The 18966-nt window shown below is 36.3% G+C and overlaps 2 protein-coding genes across 10 annotated transcripts; both read left to right on the top strand.

The window, feature by feature from the left end:
• Positions 1-1738: 1738 nt before the first annotated feature.
• On the top strand, positions 1739-10641 carry LOC146950135 (DDT domain-containing protein PTM-like). Of its 8 annotated transcripts, none has more exons than XM_085746089.1 (11): positions 1739-2570; positions 4322-4984; positions 5214-6225; positions 6327-6603; positions 7043-7167; positions 7257-7711; positions 7837-7865; positions 8134-8640; positions 8726-9145; positions 9224-9336; positions 9455-10641. In XM_085746089.1, the coding sequence occupies exons 1-11, from the start codon at positions 1786-1788 to the stop codon at positions 9503-9505; spliced, it is 4437 nt and encodes a 1478-aa protein (XP_085602215.1). In that variant the 5' UTR covers positions 1739-1785; the 3' UTR covers positions 9506-10641. The 8 variants fall into 8 exon arrangements, with proteins under 8 accessions (XP_085602215.1, XP_085602214.1, XP_085602216.1 ...); XM_085746088.1 differs by having other exon boundaries at positions 9449-10641; XM_085746090.1 differs by having other exon boundaries at positions 9437-10641.
• Positions 10276-18688, top strand: LOC146950134 (DDT domain-containing protein PTM-like). 2 transcript variants are annotated; one of them, XM_085746091.1, is made up of 10 exons: positions 10276-10417; positions 11345-12117; positions 12994-13656; positions 13885-14758; positions 14859-15135; positions 15608-15732; positions 15822-16276; positions 16399-16427; positions 16696-17169; positions 17256-18688. In XM_085746091.1, exons 2-10 carry the CDS (start codon positions 11384-11386, stop codon positions 18380-18382), a joined length of 4758 nt encoding a protein of 1585 aa, XP_085602217.1. In that variant the 5' UTR covers positions 10276-10417; positions 11345-11383; the 3' UTR covers positions 18383-18688. The 2 variants fall into 2 exon arrangements, with proteins under 2 accessions (XP_085602217.1, XP_085602218.1); XM_085746092.1 differs by lacking the exon at positions 11345-12117 and having other exon boundaries at positions 10279-10417.
• The last annotated feature ends 278 nt before the right edge of the window (positions 18689-18966 follow it).

The following is an 18966-nucleotide window of genomic DNA, read 5'->3' as shown; positions in this document are numbered from 1 at the left end:
TGTCGACAACTACTTAGCAGTCAATTTACCAACTCTAAGGTAGGATTTAGCCAGAGGCAAGCAAATAGGTGAAGGGATAATTTTAAACTTTGTGTTTGGTTCAATTTTTAGAAGGGGAGGGGAGCAAAATCCCCCGTAAACTCATTTACTGCTCCCTTTCAAATTGAAGTTTTTAGGCGGGGAGGGAAAGGAATGAGAGATGATTTGATACAATTTTAATTATATTGACATAATTATCCTCATATTTATTTTAAAATCTTAAAGTTATCCTTATTAAAAATTTAAGGTTTATTTATTCATTTTTGTTAGTAAAAGGCTTATTTATTCATGTTTCAACGTATTCTTATTGCGTGGACTTTTTGTTGCTATTTTTTTTTTCAATTTATTTGTTACGTATTCTCTTCTTCTTCATATTTTCTTGAAATTTTTTTGGTCTTACTATTGAATGGTACGTGTTCTAGTCATAATGTTTTGATTCCATATATTTGGTTTTTACATATTTATATAAACTTAATTTAGTAAATATTAGATGGATTATCAAGATAAAAAAATGACTATCAATAAAAAAATTCAAATAAATTTATATTGTGCTCTAATATTTATGAATTTACTCTTTAAAAAAAAAATTGTTGCAACTTTTGTGTTTGATTATTTATGGAGATTTTGGTTATTGAGTTTTCATGTTTAATTTTTTATGAAATGAATAATTTTAAAATCATGAGATTGTTTTAATATTAGAGCGATAAAAAAACAAGGGTTAAATATGTTTTTGGTCCTTATAAAATTGGGTACTTCTAAAATTAATGTACGATTTTTTATGAAGATTGTTACAATTTAAAAAACAATTCACTTCTAATTTTAGTCCTTGCTAAAACAAATTTTGTTTAATTATCCTTAAACTCTTAAATTTTTGAACGATTCTTTTAAGACAAGTTTAAAACACTGTGAAAGGTTCATTTACTAAAATTTAGAACTTTTTAACATAAAATGAATTAAATATGAATTTTTTAAAACGACAAAAGTTAAAGATAATAGTAACAAAATCTGGACGTAAAAATCAAATTTTGCGATAATTTTTTGCAGAGGAACCTTCAGTAATGTTCTTAACACATCTACAAAATATTGTTAAAAAACGTAAGACTTTAAGCATATATTAAACAAATTTGAATTGAGCAAGTACTAATATTGAGTGCATATTTTTTTGTAGGGACTAAAAAAACTATTAAAATTAAATAAGGACTAAACTTAAAAGGTCTCAATTTTATAGGGACTAAAAACATATTTAACCCAGAAAACAATTTGGTGTTCAAATCCTTCCCCTTTCCTTATGAACCAAACATGTATTTCTTTAAAATCTTCCCTCCCCTCCATTTTCCTCTTTTGAACCAAACACATATTTAATTAATATATATCCTTTGCCGTTTATTAAAATCTCTTTCTTCCCATCCCCACCGGTGAACCAAACGGACCCAAACGTCAAAAAAAAAAAAAGGGACCCGTAAAAGATCGAAAATGCAATTAAGCCGATATTTTAATTAAAAAGTAATAATAGGTGGATTAAGCAAAACTAACAGTAACCAAAAAAAAAGCAAAACTAACCCAACCCGCTAAAATTGACGTTTAAACGGGCTGAGACCCAATCACCTGAGAGCCCTGTAATCCGTCAAAAGCGCGCGCGCATGCTTATGCAGTTATTATTTCATTCATATAAAACCCGCACAATTCTTCAAACCCTAACAATTTTTCACTGAAATAGAAACCCTAACTCTCTTCATCTCATCTTCTATGAAGCTTCCGCGAAAATCCAAATCAATTGAACCACCACCACCACCGATGGCGCCACCATCAGGGGATCCTCCGTCGGAACCACCGAAAAGGAGAGGTCGACCGCGGAAACAGAGAAGGAAAGAGAAAGAAACTGTAACCGTTGAATTGAAGAAGCCGATTGTATTGATTGGACGATACGTTTTGAAAGAGTTTTCGGACAGCGTTGTTCGAATCGGAAAAGTTTTGAGTTACAAAATCGGTTTATACAGAGTGGAGTATGAGAACGGTGATTTTGAGGATTTGGATAGTAGTGCTATTCGTGGAATTCTCATCGAGGATTGCGATTTTGACGAATATTTGATTCGACGGAAGAATGAATTGGATCAATCGTTGTTGAATAAGATTATTGAAGAATCGAGTGAATTGAATGTGGAAGATCAAGAGGAATCACAAGATGTGATGGAGGTTGATTCTAGGGATTCGTGTTCGGATGCTGAGACGCCGGTTGAATTGCCTGTGGCATTAGAATTGCCGCCACAGTTAGAGTTGCCGCCGTCTTCTGGAACGATTGGTGTGCCAGAGAAGTATGTATCGTACTTGTTTTCAGTATATGGATTCTTACGATCATTCAGTATTCGATTGTTTCTTTATCCGTTTAGTTTGGATGATTTCGTCGGTGCTCTTAACTGTCGGGTTCCTAATACATTGCTTGATGCTGTTCATAATTCTTTAATGCGTGCTTTGAGACGTCATCTTGAACATCTTGCATCAGAGGGATCGACGATTGCATCCAGATGCCTTAGGTATTATGTTTCTTCCTACTTAGGTTAATTTTTGATTTATATACCGTTGAATGTTTTGTGTACATTAGAGCTTTAAACCCTATTCCATTAAAAACAGGACATCAAGTAATATACACACATACATACGTGTGTGTGTTTTGATGAACCCATATTTTCTTGGTACTCCCCTATGTGAACCTCATTATATCGGTCACTGTGACTTATTGAGTCCAAAAAAGATAACAATTCGAGTCATGTGTAACAAAGTATTATGAAGCTATGTTTGGTATGAAGCAGGACATCAAGTAGCCAATAGGTAATAGTCAACACATAAATGTGTTTAGGGATAATTGGTTAGGTAATGGCATGTGTGCTCAACTTTATTTAATTCCTACATACACATATTTATAACAAGTCCATGACCCCATGCTGTCAAATCAAAAGATGTAGAATATTCATGATCTGCATAATTATTTATCTCCTCAACCTGTTGTATGGCGTTCAACATATTTATAGGAAGCAATCAATCCTTTTGTGCTGACCGTTTTATGCTTCAGAGAAATTTCCTTTAAGCTATTAAATTCTTTGTCTAAGGATAGTTATAGTCTGTTATCTATGATGTTATGGAGTTTGTGGAGCAGAAAGAATCTTCTGTGAGACCATAAGGTGGAGCAACCTATTCCATCTTGTGGATTGAACAGGAGGTTGCTTGTAAATCAATAGTGCAGCCTAGGCAACAACCTCTTCCCATGGGTTTTTATCAAATATAACATTGACATTGCTTTCTTGTTTATGCATATATAATGATTGAAATTTGTCAGATGGGTGAAACAAAGACTCTTCATTGGTGCTAAAATTAAAGTTGTACACAAAAGTCTAACATTTTATTATTACTACTAATAATTACTAGTAAGTGAATTCAATTGAAACATTTGCATACAATCAGTTGTCAAACAGCCGCTCTGCTATACTGGAGCGGAATTCGAACAAACCGCTATTTTCCGCAATCTGCAATTGACAACATTGCATGAAATCCCTCGTTACTGTAGGTTCTGTAGCTTATGCTTTCACCGAAAACAGAGATTCGGAAGAAAGTTGTGCAAAAGTAGTTATGGTTAGTTGTCACTTTTAGTGGAAAACAACGACTACAACACCTATGATTATGTAATCTATGAAACCGTATGTATGTATAGTCATTTTTGGATATTATATCTTAAAAGAAACATATATATATATATATATATATATCCATTGACCTAATATAACTGGGCACACCTTATAATTTGCCTTGGTGCTATTCCATGGTTAAAGTATTATGTCACATAGAATCCAAAAACACTGGAGGCATGTAATGCATTTTTTTTTTTTTTGTGAGTCTTCATGATTGTTATAGAGGAACTTGAAAGCAACTAAATGTGTGTTTTTGTTACTAGTTTTTACAGAGGAGAGGACATCTAATCATCTACATAATTGTAGAATTCTATCAATATGTTTTAATTTGTTCACCAGCACACATGCGCTGGTGTTATTTATCTGTGAGGTCATTATATGGAAAATATTAAAGAGTGCCCTTAAGACACTTGTTAGGGAAATTAAAATAGAAAGTGTATATTCAACTTTTTTAATGTTTAAAAGTTGTTATTTTCAATGTAAAATTTCTACTTTTTGTTTTCTCAATAAGTGCCCAAGGCACTTGTTAGCAAGACTCTTATTAAATTTATTATTTATATTGTAAAAGATATCGATTTAAATTTTAATGTGTATTATTCCAGGTGCAGTGAATGGAGCTTGCTTGATACATTGACGTGGCCTGTTTTCTTAATTGAATATTTAGCAGTTAATGGATACATTAAGGGGTCTGAGTGGAAAGGATTCTATGACGAGATTTTTAACGGCGATTATTATTCATTGCCTGCAAGTAGGAAGTTAGTAATATTGCAAATTCTTTGCGAGGATGTTTTGGAGTCTGAGGAGCTTAAAGCGGAAATGAACATGCGTGAAGAGTCAGAGGTCGGGAAGAATTCTGATGCTGAGGACAGTCCTCCTGTTGAAAATGGGCCGAAAAGAGTCCATCGACGATATGCCAAAACTACCGATTTCCAGGATGAAGAACCTGCAAAGTTTGTTTCAAAATTAGATGCTGTGAACTTACCTGGTAATTCTGAGGACGAGGTTGACAAGAATGGAGATGAATGTCGCCTCTGTGGCATGGATGGGACCTTGCTTTGTTGTGATGGATGTCCCGCTGCTTATCATTCAAGGTGTATTGGTGTGATGAAGATGTATATACCAGAAGGCCCGTGGCATTGTCCAGAATGCAAAATAAATATGATTGGGCCGACAATTGCACGTGGAACATCTCTTAAAGGGGCTGAAATATTTGGAAATGATTTGTACGGGCAGCTTTTCCTGGGTACTTGCGACCACTTACTTGTGTATGTTCAAAATCTGTTGTGTTTCTTTAACTCCTTCATTTGTTATGTTGGATAAATGTGCTTTACTTGGAAGTTAATGAAATTCAGAGTCCAGTTATATTTTCTTCCCTTAGACTTAAATCTGCGCTTTGATTTTGTTCTCTTATTCTTTTTACTTTTGGCCATTATTTTCAATGTAGCTGCACTTACTGATTTTGAGGTTTTAATGTAGTGTCATTTACGATTGCAGGCTAAATGTCAACAGTGCCGAGTTTTGTCATAAGTACTACAATCAGAATGACATTCATAAAGTTATTCAAGTGCTTTATGCTTCTGTGCAACATAGACAAGTGTACTCCGGTATTTGTATGGCGATGTTACAGTACTGGAATATTCCAGAAAGCTCTTCACACCTATGTGTTCCAAACGGAACACATCTAAACTCAAGTTCAAAGATAGATGAAAATTACCATAAAGGAGTTACCTTGGGGAAAGCAGAATATGGTCCGGATTCTGTTGATTCGACTATTAACCACCAGTCTGACATGAGTTGCCCAAATCCTGATAACAAGTCAACTGCAGCCATTTCTTCCAAGTGCTCCTTGGTAAGCAACCAATTTATTAATTATGGGAATGCAAATGACACTAGTCTGCCTTTGCAAACTAACGGTGACCAGGCTGGCTTTGGAAAGTGCAAAGGAAATATCACTAGTGATTTTGTGTATATGGGTTGCTCCTATAAACCTCAGTCATACATTAATAACTATATGCATGGTGATTTTGCTGCATCTGCTGCTGCTAATTTGGCCATTGTTTCTTCAGAGGATTCTAGATCAGAGGGTCATGTGTCTGACTTGAAGAAAGCTACACCTGACAACCCTAACTTGGTAGCAAAAGCATTCTCACTAACAGCTTCACGCTTCTTTTGGCCAAATTCTGACAAGAAGCTTGGGGAGGTTATAAGAGAGAGGTGTGCTTGGTGCCTTTCTTGTAAATCCTCTGTTTCAAGCAAGAAAGGGTGCATGTTAAATCATGCTGCTATACATGCTATCAAAAGCGCCACAAAAATACTTTCTGGTCTTGCTCCTGTAAGGAGTGGAGAAGGAATTAGCCCCAGCATTTCAACATATGTTATATATTTGGAGGAAAGCTTACATGGTTTAGTAGATGGGCCCTTTCTTAGTGAAAACTATAGAAAGCTATGGCGTAAACAAATGGAAAGGGCCACATCATTTAGTAACATAAAGCCACTTTTACTTAAAGTAAGTAATTATTTATTTTATTTTTTAAAATTAGGGGGATTTATTAATTATTTAGTGTGTAATTATATGTTTTTCTATGAGTAAAAAATTTCCATTTTCAGTTTGAGGAGAACATTCGCACAATTGCTTTTTGTGGCGACTGGGTGAAGCTGACGGATGGGTGGTTGATTGAATCTCTCACAATCCACAGTGATACATCTACTCTTGGAACAACACAGGAGCGTGCATCATGCGACAGATGTAGAAAACAATCACCAATCAAATATACAGTCAACAAATGCCGTGAAAACTTTGGCTGGTGGAATGGCAAATTTACCAAATCTGTATTTCAGAAAGCTGCATTGCCAAAATTCATGGTCAGAAAAGCAGCTCGGCAAGGTATTTCTTGAAGTATATGTTTTTACTCCCTCCATTCATTTTTAAGCGTCGTTTTTTAAGAAGTCTTTTATTCCTTTTTATTAATTGTTTCAAAGTTCAAAGTAGTATTTATTTTTGTTTTGTCAAATATTTCCTTTACTCTTTATTGCAGAGAGAAATGTGTGAAGTGCGATAGATAAGGGTATTATAGGTAAAAGACAAACAATTCTATCAAAAGTAACAACTTATTGATTTTATTGGTACGTGTAAATAACCTTAAAATGTCAATTTAAAAGGAACGGAAGTTAAAACAATAATTTAAAAGGAACGGAGGTAGTAAATAAATTGATGCTTGGTTGATCAAATATCGGTTATCCACTGATAGAATTTTGAATATTTTTTGTGATTGTGTAAACTTGTTTGGGAATAAAAAAACCGTTGATTGTTGTTTGGGCAACAGGTGGTTTGAGGAAAATTTTGGGCATTGTCTATCCTGATGTCTCTGAAATTCCTAAAAGAAGCCGACAGCTGGTTTGGAGAGCTGCCGTTGAAATGAGTAGAAATGCATCACAGCTTGCACTTCAGGTTCCCCTTTGATTATTATAAGATGTACTGCAGTATATTGGATCTGACAACAATAATTTGATGGTATTTGATATGATTATTTGCACCAGGTTCGATATCTGGATTTTTACATCAGATGGATTGATCTGATTCGGCCGGAGTATAACCTCCAGGATGGAAAAGGTCAAGATACTGAAGTTTCTGCTTTTAGAAATGCAAATATTTATGACAAAAAGTTTGCAAAGGGGAAAACATCCTATGCCATAGCTTTTGGGAGCCAAAAGCATATTCCTTCTCGGGTAAGGAAGATTGCTGAAATAGAAGAAGTGCCAGAAGGAGAGAAGTTATGGTTTTCTGAAACACGCATTCCTTTATATCTGGTAAAAGAGTATGAAGTAAGAAACAAAAAAAAGCCATCTCATAAAGATAACTTGAATATCGCATCTCAATGGAACAAGAGGCAGTTGAATGCTATCTGGAAGGACATATTTTCTTACCTCACGTGCAAGAGAGACAATTTGGACTTGTTATCATGTTCTGTATGTAAGCAGTGTGTTTCATTTAGGTAATTGCCCTGACTTGGTTATAGTTTTTCACGCGATTCTATGGTATCTCTTCCTTCTTTTCTTTTAACACCTATTCACTCTAAAACCTCCGTTTTTTTTTTCCTTTCTCTTATTTGAATTACAGGAGTGCTCTCAAGTGTAGTGTATGTAAAGGTACATCATGCATCATCCTTCTACCTATTTACTATAGTATTCTGTTCTAATGTTTCTGGGAATTCTTGAAATGTGACATTTTTTGTTTCTTATAAAATGAACCGTTCTTCCTAAAATAAAAGCAAATGAATGACCATAAATAAATAATCAGCATAGGGTCTTTTTATATTATTTGATTTTGTTCGTGTCTTGGTTTTATTTATTTTATTTGATTTTTGTTTTTGTCTTGGCTTAACATTTTGTTGCTTATGGGTGGTACATGTGTCAGGTCATTGTCACGAGGGCTGTTCAATAGATTCAACATTCTCTACCTATACAGATGTTGAGTTCTTGACCACATGCAAACAATGTTATCATACCAGATTACCTACTCAAAAAGAGACCATTAACAAATCTCCAAACAGTACCTTACTTTTAAAAGGGCGTTCTTTGACAATTTTGAAGGAACCAGTGCCTAAATGTGATGATCAAATACCGAGATCTACCAGGGAAAATGATTGTCGTCCCGACATGGAAAAAGTTGCTTCCCATTCCCCTCTTGAAACAAAAAGTAGTTGCAGAAAATCCCCACTGGAAACTAAAAGCAGTGGCAAAAAATCCTCTTGGGGTATTATATGGAAAAAGAATAACAATGAAAATACAGGCATTGATTTCAGGCTAAAAAAAGTACTTCTGAAGCGACGTTCAAGCTTGCCTCAATTGGAACCTGTTTGTCACTTGTGCCATAAGCCATATAGATCTGATCTAATGTATATAGGCTGTGAATCATGTACCCGTAAGTTTTTTTCTCTAGTTATAAGTGATAACACTTTTTAACTGCTTGCAATTTATTATCTAATCTTTGCATGTGGGCTTTACAGGGTGGTATCATGCTGAAGCTCTTGAACTTGAAGAGTCCAAAATATTTTCTGTGCTGGGCTTCAAATGTTGCAGATGTCGGAAGATAAAGTCACCCGTTTGTCCTTACTCTGATTTGGTGCGCAAGGAGCAAGTTGTAGAGCAGTCAGGCTCACGGGCTTCCAAGAGGAAGCGTTCTGGAGCAGATTCTAGTTCTGAAACAGTAGCTGACCTTAGAGCATGTGAGCCTGCTAGTCCGGTTTTTCCCTCAGAGGCTGTTTCTAAACAAGAAAACAGCCCTTTTCCGTTTTCTCTTTCAAATGTTGAACTGATTACAGAACCCAAGTTAGAGTTAGATGCAGAGAAGTCACACTCACAGGCTTCGAAGAAAAACCATTCTGGAGAAGATTCTGGTTCTGGAACACTGGCTGACACAAGAGCAAGTGAGTCTACTACTCTTATCTTTCCTGCTGAGGATGTTTCTAAACCAGAGAACAATCCACTGCCATTTTCTCTTTCAGATGTCGAACTGATTACAGATCCCAAGTTAGAGTTAGATGCAGAGAAGTCACATTCACAGGCTTCCAAGAAAAACCATTCTGGAGCAGATTCTGGAACACTGGCTGACACAAGAGTAAGTGAGCCTGCTACTCCTATCTTTCCTACAGAGGATGTTTCTAAAACAGAAAACAATCCTCCGCCATTTTCTCTTTCAGATGTTGAACTGATTACAGAACCCGAGTTAGATGCAGGCTTTGAGCGTAACACCATCTCCGGGTCAGGGCTTCAGGAAAAACGAATGACAAGGCATTTTAAACCTGAGGGGGATAATAATAGCTCTTTTGGGGGTGAAGTTTGGCATACTGAAATTTCAACACGGGATGAAATGGGTAATCTGCCTGCAGAGGGTTTATCACCTTTCATAGAAGATGACTTTGTCTTCGCTGACTGCAATCTTCTTAGTGACTTTGACATTGTTGATAATGAATACATGGACTTTGAATCAGAAACCCATTTCTCTTCTGAACTTCTGCATCTAGATAACAGTAGTCACTTTGAGGAAGCTGATGTGTTTGGGGACTTGTCAGGGTTTGTAAAAAATTCTTGCACGCTAGGTGTTCCTGAAGAATGTGCAACTACTAGTTTACAGAACAATCAGAGACCCACAATTTCATCAAATGGTAATGTTCTCAATTGTTGGCAATGTTCACAAACAGAACCAGCCCCCGATCTCTCTTGTCAGATTTGTCGGATGTGGATTCACAGCAAGTGCTCACCCTGGATTGAATCATCATCTAGGCTTGGAGATTGGAAGTGTGGGAATTGCAGGGAATGGCAATAGCTGAACTAGTCATCATCCAATCACATAATTTTAGTAATAACCTTTCCAGATGTCTCAATGAATATGCACATGGATTAGTTCAGGTGACATGTATAGACGAGTTGAATCCTCTGCTGCCGAACTTGAGCAAAATATATTATGAGCTGGCACGGTTTAATAGAATGCAAGGTGCTGTGATTTTTCTTTTTACATATCATCTCAGCTTCTCTAGTGCCTGCCGACCCAGTTTTTGATCGATTGAGCTGGCTTTCAACATGATTTCCATCCTGGATCAGTTTGGTTGAATCATACTCCCTAGTTTTCATATTGGATTTTTTTGCCTCGAGACATTGCATGAGCATGATTTACAAATTGCTCGTCGGGTGATAAGCAGGTTTTTATGTTGCTCATCTGACTATTTATTTGCACAGATTAATAATTTTCAAATTTTTCCAGTCAGCCAAAATTGAAACCTTAACCTCTTATCCAAGGTTTTTTGTTTCTACCGCTCGATTCAATCAAGTATAGCACACCGCAAGTGCGAATATTCAGTACTTTGATATTTACTTTTTTACAAAAATTAATGTTCATAATTTGGTAAGTTTTTTTTCCTTCCCACAATGCATTATATCTATTCGAGTTTACGGTGAATACAACAATTTTTTTTTTTTTGTGAAGCATGCAGTGGGTGGTTGAGTTAGGATTGAATATCATGGATTTCTCTTTGGATTAGAAGCTCGTCGTTGATTTTGTGAATAGTAACAATATCAGTAACATTAATTTTGGAAGTATTATTAATCATTGTCGATAAACTACTTATCACTCATTTTACCAACTCTAAGGTAGAGTTTAACCGAAGACAAGTTAACAGAGTGACTCATGGATTAGCACAAACACCCCATTAGAAACTAACTCCCAATTATTAATTGACGTACCACCTTGTATCTATGACTTTTATCTAGATAAATTTTGTCCCCTAAAAAAAATAAGAAAAAATGAATCCAATTTCGTTAAAAGAAAAAAATAAAGGTCAAATTCACATAGTCGCAATACTAAAAATCGAAAATGCAATTAAGCTGATATTTTAATTAAAAAGTAATAGCTGGATTAAGCAAAGCTAACCCAGCCCGCTAAAATTGACGTTTAAACGGGCTGACGACCCAATCACATAACAACCCTATAATCCGTTACAAGCGCTCGTGCATGCTTATGTAGCTATTATTATTTCATTCGTATAAAACCCGCACAATTCTTCAAACCCTAACAATTTTCACTCAACTTCCGCAAACGAAAACCCTAACTCTCTTCATCTTCCTTGAAGCTTTCGCGAAAATCCAAATCAACTGAACCACCACTACCGATGGCGCCACCACCGGGGGATCTTGCGTCGGAACCACCAAAACGGAGAGGTCGACCACGGAAACCAAGAAGAAAAGAAGAAACTGTAACCGTTGAATTGAAGAAGCCGATTGTATTGATTGGACGACTCATTTCGAAAGAGTTTTCGGACAGCGTTGTTCGAATCGGAAAAGTTTTGAGTTACAAAATCGGTTTATACAGAGTAGAGTATGAAAACGGTGATTTTGAGGATTTGGATAGTAAAGCTATTCGTAGAAGTCTCATCGAGGATTGTGATTTCGACGATGATTTGATTCGAAGAAAGAATGAATTGGATCAATCGTTGTTGAATAAGATTATTGAAGAATCTAGAGAATTGAATGCGGAAGATCAAGAGGAATCACGAGATGTTATGGACGATGATTCTAGGGATTCATGTTCGGATGCTGAGATGCCGGTTGAATTGTCGGTGGCATTAGAATTGCCGCCGCCTTTGGAGTTACCGCCGTCTTCAGGAACTATTGGTGTGCCGGAGAAGTATGTTCCGTACTTGTTTTCGGTATATGGATTCTTACGATCGTTCAGTATTCGATTGTTTCTTTATCCGTTTAGTTTGGATGATTTCGTCGGGGCTCTTAACTGTCGAGTTCCAAATACGTTGCTTGATGCTGTTCATAATTCTTTAATGCGTGCTTTGAGACGTCATCTTGAACATCTTGCATCTGAGGGATCAACGATTGCATCTCGATGCCTTAGGTATTATGCTTCTTCCTACTCAGGTTAATTTATGATTATATTGTTGACTGTTTTGTGCACATTAGAGCTCTAAACCCTATTCCATTAGAAACAGTAGTGTAACCTGATATAGCATTGGGCAAAATTCACAAACAATCAGTTGTCGAACAGCCGCTCTGCTATAGCGCAGCGGAATTCGAACAAACTGCTATCTTCCGCAATCTGCAATTGACAACATTGCATAAAATCCCTAGTTACTGTAGATTCTGTAGCTTATGCTTTAACCGAAAATAGCATGAAAGATGAGATTCCGAAGGAAGTTCTGCAAAAGTAGTTATGGACAGTTGTCACTTTTAGTGGAAAACATCTCATACAGTACCTATGATCCTGTAATCTATGAAACTGTATGTAAGTGTAGTCATATTATATCTTAAAATAAACATATATATTAGTCGACCTAATATAACTGGGCACACCTTAGAATTTGCTATAGAGGAACTTGAAAGCAGCTAAATGTGTTTTCTTTTTTGACTAGTTTTTACAGAGGAGAGAGGACATCAAATCATCTACATAATTGTAGAATTCTATTAATATGTTTTAATTCGTTCACCAACACACATGCACTGGTGTTGTTCATTTTATGAGGTTATTATTGGGAAAAATACTAATGAGTGTCCTTATGACACCTGTTAAGGAAATTAAAATAGAAATATTCTCTTGGGAAATGGTGAAAAAGTGTATATTCAACTTTTTGAATGTTTAAAAGTTGTTATTGTAAAGTTTCTACTTTTTGTTTTCGCAACAAGTGCCCAAGGCACTTGTTAGCAAGACTCTTATTATATTTATTATTTCTATTGAAAAAGACATCAATTTAAATTTTAATATGTATTATTCCAGGTGCAGTGAATGGAGCTTGCTTGATACATTGACGTGGCCTGTTTTCTTAATCGAATATTTAGCAGTTAATGGATACATTAAGGGGTCTGAGTGGAAAGGATTCTACGACGAGATTTTTAACGGCGATTATTACTCATTGCCTGCAAGTAGGAAGTTAGTAATATTGCAAATTCTTTGCGAGAATGTTTTGGAGTCTGAGGAGCTTAAAGCTGAAATGAACATGCGTAAAGAGTCAGAGCTCGGGAAGAATTACGATGTTGAGGACAATCCTCCTGCTGAAAATGGACCTAAAAGAGTCCATCGACGATATGCCAAAACTACCGATTGCCAGGATGAAGAACCTACAAAGTTTGTTTCAAAATTAGATGCTGTGAACTTACCTGGTAATTCTGAGGACGAGGTTGACAAGAATGGAGATGAATGTCGCCTCTGTGGCATGGATGGGACCTTGCTTTGTTGTGATGGATGTCCCGCTGCTTATCATTCAAGGTGTATTGGTGTGTATAAGATGTATATACCAGAAGGGCCATGGCATTGCCCAGAATGCAAAATAAATATGATTGGGCCAACAATTGCACGTGGAACATCTCTTAAAGGGGCTGAAACATTTGGTAATGATTTGTACGGGCAGCTTTTCCTGGGTACTTGCGACCACTTACTTGTGTAAGTTCAAAATCTGTTGTGTTTCTTTAACTCCTTCATTTGTTATTTCGGATAAATGTGCTTTACTTGGAAGTTAATGAAATTCAGAGTCCAATTATATTTTCTTCCCTTAGACTTAAATCTGCGCTTTGATTTTGTTCTCTTATTCTTTTTACTTTTGGCCATTATTTCAATGTAGCTGCATTTACTGATTTTGAGGTCTTAATGTAATGCCATTTACGATTGCAGGCTAAATGTCAAAAGTGCCGAGTTTTGTCATAATTACTACAATCAGAATGACGTTCGTAAAGTTATTCAAGTGCTTTATGATTCTGTGCAACATAGACCTTTGTACTCCAGTATTTGCATGGCAATGTTACAATACTGGAATATCCCAGAAAGCTCTTCACGCCCCTGTGTTCCAAACGGAACACATCTAAACCCAGAGAGTGCAAAGATAGATGAAGATAACCATAAAGGTGTTAACTTGGGGAATGCAAATGACACTAGTCTGCCTTTGCAAACTAACGGTGACCAGACTGGCTTTGGAAAGTGCAAAGGAAATATCACCTGTGATTTTGTGTATATGGGTTGCTCCTATAAACCTCAGTCATACATTAATAACTATATGCATGGTGATTTTGCTGCATCTGCTGCTGCTAGTTTGGCCATTCTTTCTTCAGAGGATTCTAGATCCGAGGGCCATGTGTCTGACTCGAAGAAAGCTACACCTGACAACCCTAACTTGTTAGCAAAAGCATTTTCACTAACAGCTTCACGCTTCTTTTGGCCAAATTCTGACAAGAAGCATGGGGAGGTTATAAGAGAGAGGTGTGCCTGGTGCCTTTCTTGTAAATCCTCTGTTTCAAGCAAGAAAGGGTGCATGTTAAATTATGCTGCTACATATGCTACCAAAAGCGCCGCCAAAATACTTTCCGGTCTTGCTCCTGTAAGGAGTGGAGAAGGAATTAGCCCTACCATTTCAACATATATCATATATTTGGAGGAAAGTTTACATGGTTTAGTAGATGGGCCCTTTCTTAGTGAAAACTATAGAAAGCTATGGCGTAAACAAATGGAAAGGGCCACATCATTTAGTAACATAAAGCCACTTTTACTAAAAGTAAGTAATTACTTATTTTATTTTTTAAAGTTCGGGAGATTTATTAATTATTAATGTGTAATTATATGTTTTTCTGCGGGTAATAAATTTCCATTTTCAGCTTGAGGAGAACATTCGCACAATTGTTTTTTCTGGCGACTGGGTGAAGCTGACGGATGGGTGGTTGGTTGAATCTCTCACAATCCACAGTGATACATCTACTCTTGGAACAACACAGGAACGTGCATCATGTGACAGATGTAGAAAACAATTACCTATCAAATATACAGTCAACAAATGGTCAGAAAACTTTGGCTGGTGGAATGACAAATTTACCAAATCTGTATTTCAGAGAGCTGCATTGCCAAAATTCATGGTCAGAAAAGCAGCTCGGCAAGGTATATCTTGAAGTACATGTTTTTACTATGATTAACTGGAAACAAATTATTAGCTACTCCCTCCATTCATTTTTAAGCGTCATTTTTTAATAAGTCTTTTATTCCTTTTTATTTATTGTTTCAAAGTTCAAAGTGGTATTTATTTTTGTTTTGTCAAATTTTTCCCTTACTATTTATTGCAGAGAGAGAAATATGTGAAGTGAGATAGTTATTGGTGTGTGTAAACAGCCTTAAAACGTCAATTTAAAAAGGAACGGAGGTTAAAACAATAATTTAAAAGGAACAGAGGTTAAAAGAATAATTTGAAAGGAACAGAGGTTAAAAGAATAATTTAAAAGGAACGGAGTTAGTAAATAAATTGATGCTTGGTTGATCAAATATCGGTTATCCACTGATAGAATTTTGAAATTTTTGTGATTGTGTAAAATTTGTTTGGGAATAAAAAAACCATTGATTGTTGTCTGGGCAACAGGTGGTATGAGGAAAATTTTGGGTATTGTCTATCCTGATGTCCCTGAAATTCCTAAAAGAAGCCGACAGCTGGTTTGGAGAGCTGCCGTTGAAATGAGTAGAAATGCATCACAGCTTGCACTTCAGGTTCCCCTTTGATTATTATAAGATGTACTGCAGTATATTGGATCTGACAACAATAATTTGATGATATTTGATATGATTATTTTCACCAGGTTCGATATCTGGATTTTTACATCAGATGGATTGATCTGATTCGGCCGGAGTATAACCTCCAGGATGGAAAAGGTCAAGATACTGAAGTTTCTGCTTTTAGAAATGCAAATATTTATGACAAAAAGTTTGCAAAGGGAAAAACATCCTATGCCATAGCTTTTGAGAGCCAAAAGCACATTCCTTCACGGGTAAGGAAGATTGCTGAAATAGAAGAAGTGCCAGAAGGAGAGAAGTTTTGGTTTTCTGAAAAACGCATTCCTTTATATCTGGTAAAAGAGTATGAAGTAAGAAACAAAAAAGAGTCATTTCATAAAGATAACTTGAATATCGCATCTCAATGGCACAAAAGGCGGTTGAATGCTATCTGGAAGGACATATTTTCTTACCTCACGTGCAAGAGAGACAATTTGGACTTGTTATCATGTTCTGTATGTAAGCAGTGTGTTTCTTTTAGGTAATTACCCTGACTTGGTTAGTTTTTCACACGATTCTATGGTATCCCTTCCTTCTTTTCTTTTAACACCTATTCACTCTAAAACCTCCGTTTTTTTTTTCTTTCCCTTATTTGAATTACAGGAGTGCTCTCAAGTGCAGTGTATGTAAAGGTACCTCATGCATCATCCTTCTATCTATTTACTATAGTATTCTGTTCTAATGTTTTTGGGAATTCTTGAAATGTGATATTTTTTGTATCTTATAAAATGAACCGTTCTTCCTAGAATAAAAGCAAATGAACGACCATAAATAAATAACCAGCACTGTGTCTTTTTATATTATTTGATTTTGCACGTGTCTTGGTTTTATATATTTTATTTTATTTTTGTTTGTATTTTGGTTTAACATTTTGTTGCATATGGGTGCTGCATTTATCAGGTAATTGTCACGAGGGCTGTTCAATAGATTCAACCTTCTCTACCAATACAGATGTTGAGTTCTTGACCACATGCAAACAATGTTATCATACCAGATTACCTACTCAAAAAGAGACCGTTAACAAACCTCCAAACAGTACCTTACTTTTAAAAGGGAGCTCTTTGACAATTTTGAAGGAAACAGCGCCTAAATGTGATGATCAAATACCGAGATCTACCAGGGAAAATGGTTGTCGTCCCGACATGAAAAAAGTTGCTTCCCATTCCCCTCTTGAAACAAAAAGCAGTGGCAAAAAATCCTCTTGGGGTATTATATGGAAAAAGAATAACAATGAAAATACAGGCATTGATTTCAGGCTAAAGAAAGTACTTCTGAAGGGACGTTCAAGCTTGCCTCAATTGGAACCTGTTTGTCACTTGTGCCATAATCCATATAGATCTGATCTAATGTATATAGGCTGTGAAACATGTACCCGTAAGTTTTTTTTCTCTAGTTATAAGTGATAATACTTTTTAACTGCTTGCAATTTATTATCTAATCTTTGCATGTGGGCTTTACAGGGTGGTATCATGCTGAAGCTCTTGAACTTGAAGAGTCCAAAATATTTTCTGTGCTCGGCTTCAAATGTTGCAGGTGTCGGAAGATAAAGTCACCCGTGTGTCCTTACTCTGATTTGGTGCGCAAGGAGCAAGTTGTAGAGCAGTCAGGCTCACGGGCTTCCAAGAGGAAGCATTCTGGAGCAGGTTCTAGTTCTGAAACACTGGCTGACATTAGAGCATGTGAGCCTGTTAGTCCGTTTTTTCCCTCAGAGGCTGTTTCTGAACAAGAGAACAACCCTTTTCCGTTTTCTCTTTCAAATGTTGAACTGATTACAGAACCCCAGTTAGAGTTAGATGCAGAGAAGTCACACTCACAGGCTTCGAAGAAAAACCATTCTGGAGAAGATTCTGGTTCTGGAACACTGGCTGACACAAGAGCTAGTGAGTCTACTACTCTTATCTTTCCTGCTGAGGATGTTGCTAAACCAGAGAACAATCCTCCACCGTTTCCTCTTTCAGATGCTGAACTGATTACAGAACCCGAGTCAGATGCAGGCATTGAGCGTAACACCATCTCTGGGTCAGGGCTTCAGAAAATACCAACGACGAGGCATTTTAAACCTGAGGGGGACAATAATAGCTCTTCTGGGGGTGAAGTTCGGCATGCTGAAATTTCAACACGGGATGAAATGGGTAATCTGCCCGCAGAGTTTTTATCACCTTTCGTAGAACATGACTTTGGCTTCGCTGACTACAATCTTCTGAGTGACTTTGAAATTGTTGATAATGAATTCATGGACTTCGAATCAGAAACTCACCTCTCTTCTTCTGAACTTCTGCATCTAGATAGGAGTAGTCACTTTGAGGAAGCTGACGTGTTTGGGGACTTGTCAGGGTTTGTAACTAATTCTTGCACACTAGGTGTTCCTGAAGAATGTGCAACTACTAGTTTGCAGAACAACCAGAGACCAACAATTTCATCAAATGGCAATGTTCATAAGTGTCGGCAATGTTCACAAACAGAACCAGCCCCCGATCTCTCTTGTCAGATTTGTCGCATTTGGATTCACAGCAAGTGCTCACCCTGGATTGAATCATCATCTAGGCTTGGAGATTGGAAGTGCGGGAATTGCAGGGAATGGCAATAACTAGAAAACTCAATACTTTTGTACTATTTTCTTTACTTACAAAAAATAATGTTCATTATTTGATATGTTTTTTTTCCTTTCCCAAAATGCATTCTATAAGTGTAGGGTGAATACAATTTTATGAAACAACTGTTAGATATATTAAATTCTAAAGATTATCTATTATGATTCTCAGTCATTCTGGCTTTGAAAAGTAATAGTTTGAAACTGAGTAAAAGGTCGAGCAGTTGTTTACATGTATAAGATGTGTGAAAAAAAATATCTGTTAATGATCATCAACATAGCCCTCGTGTTCTTTTTTTCATACGCCTTCTGCTTATAATAAAACAGAGACTACTATCCTACATTCTTTTTGTATTCTCATATTTATCGTGTTGACAGTTGTGTTGAATAAATTTCCCTTCAAAAAAAATTGCGTTAATTGAATTTATTTCTCATGATATTTTTATTTTTTGACCTTAGTGGTGGAATGTTTTTCCTAAAATGATTTAATGTGATTTCTACGGCAAAGAAGTTGGACTCTAAATAACAATTTTAATTAGGATCTTCTTGTTAATATTGATTGTATTCTTTTCATATTTTAA

The sequence above is a fragment of the Medicago sativa genome, chromosome 2, assembly GCF_051527215.1.
Source record: "Medicago sativa cultivar Bolivia chromosome 2, Bolivia_mono, whole genome shotgun sequence".
Taxonomy (NCBI): domain Eukaryota; kingdom Viridiplantae; phylum Streptophyta; class Magnoliopsida; order Fabales; family Fabaceae; genus Medicago; species Medicago sativa.
Note: the sequence above shows the minus strand (reverse complement) of the source record. Positions and strands in the feature narration are given on the sequence as shown.

Bases quoted from the DNA above. Each gene is read 5' to 3' on its own strand.
- LOC146950135 (XM_085746083.1), top strand. From the start codon at position 1,786: ATGAAGCTTCCGCGAAAATCCAAATCAATTGAACCACCACCACCACCG. The intron at 6,604-7,042 runs GTATTTCTTGAA...TTTGGGCAACAG, and splicing joins CAGAAAAGCAGCTCGGCAAG to GTGGTTTGAGGAAAATTTTG. The intron at 8,641-8,725 runs GTAAGTTTTTTT...TGGGCTTTACAG, and splicing joins AGGCTGTGAATCATGTACCC to GGTGGTATCATGCTGAAGCT.
- LOC146950134 (XM_085746091.1), top strand. From the start codon at position 11,384: ATGGCGCCACCACCGGGGGATCTTGCGTCGGAACCACCAAAACGGAGA. The intron at 12,118-12,993 runs GTATTATGCTTC...GTATTATTCCAG, and splicing joins ATTGCATCTCGATGCCTTAG to GTGCAGTGAATGGAGCTTGC. The intron at 13,657-13,884 runs GTAAGTTCAAAA...TTACGATTGCAG, and splicing joins ACTTGCGACCACTTACTTGT to GCTAAATGTCAAAAGTGCCG.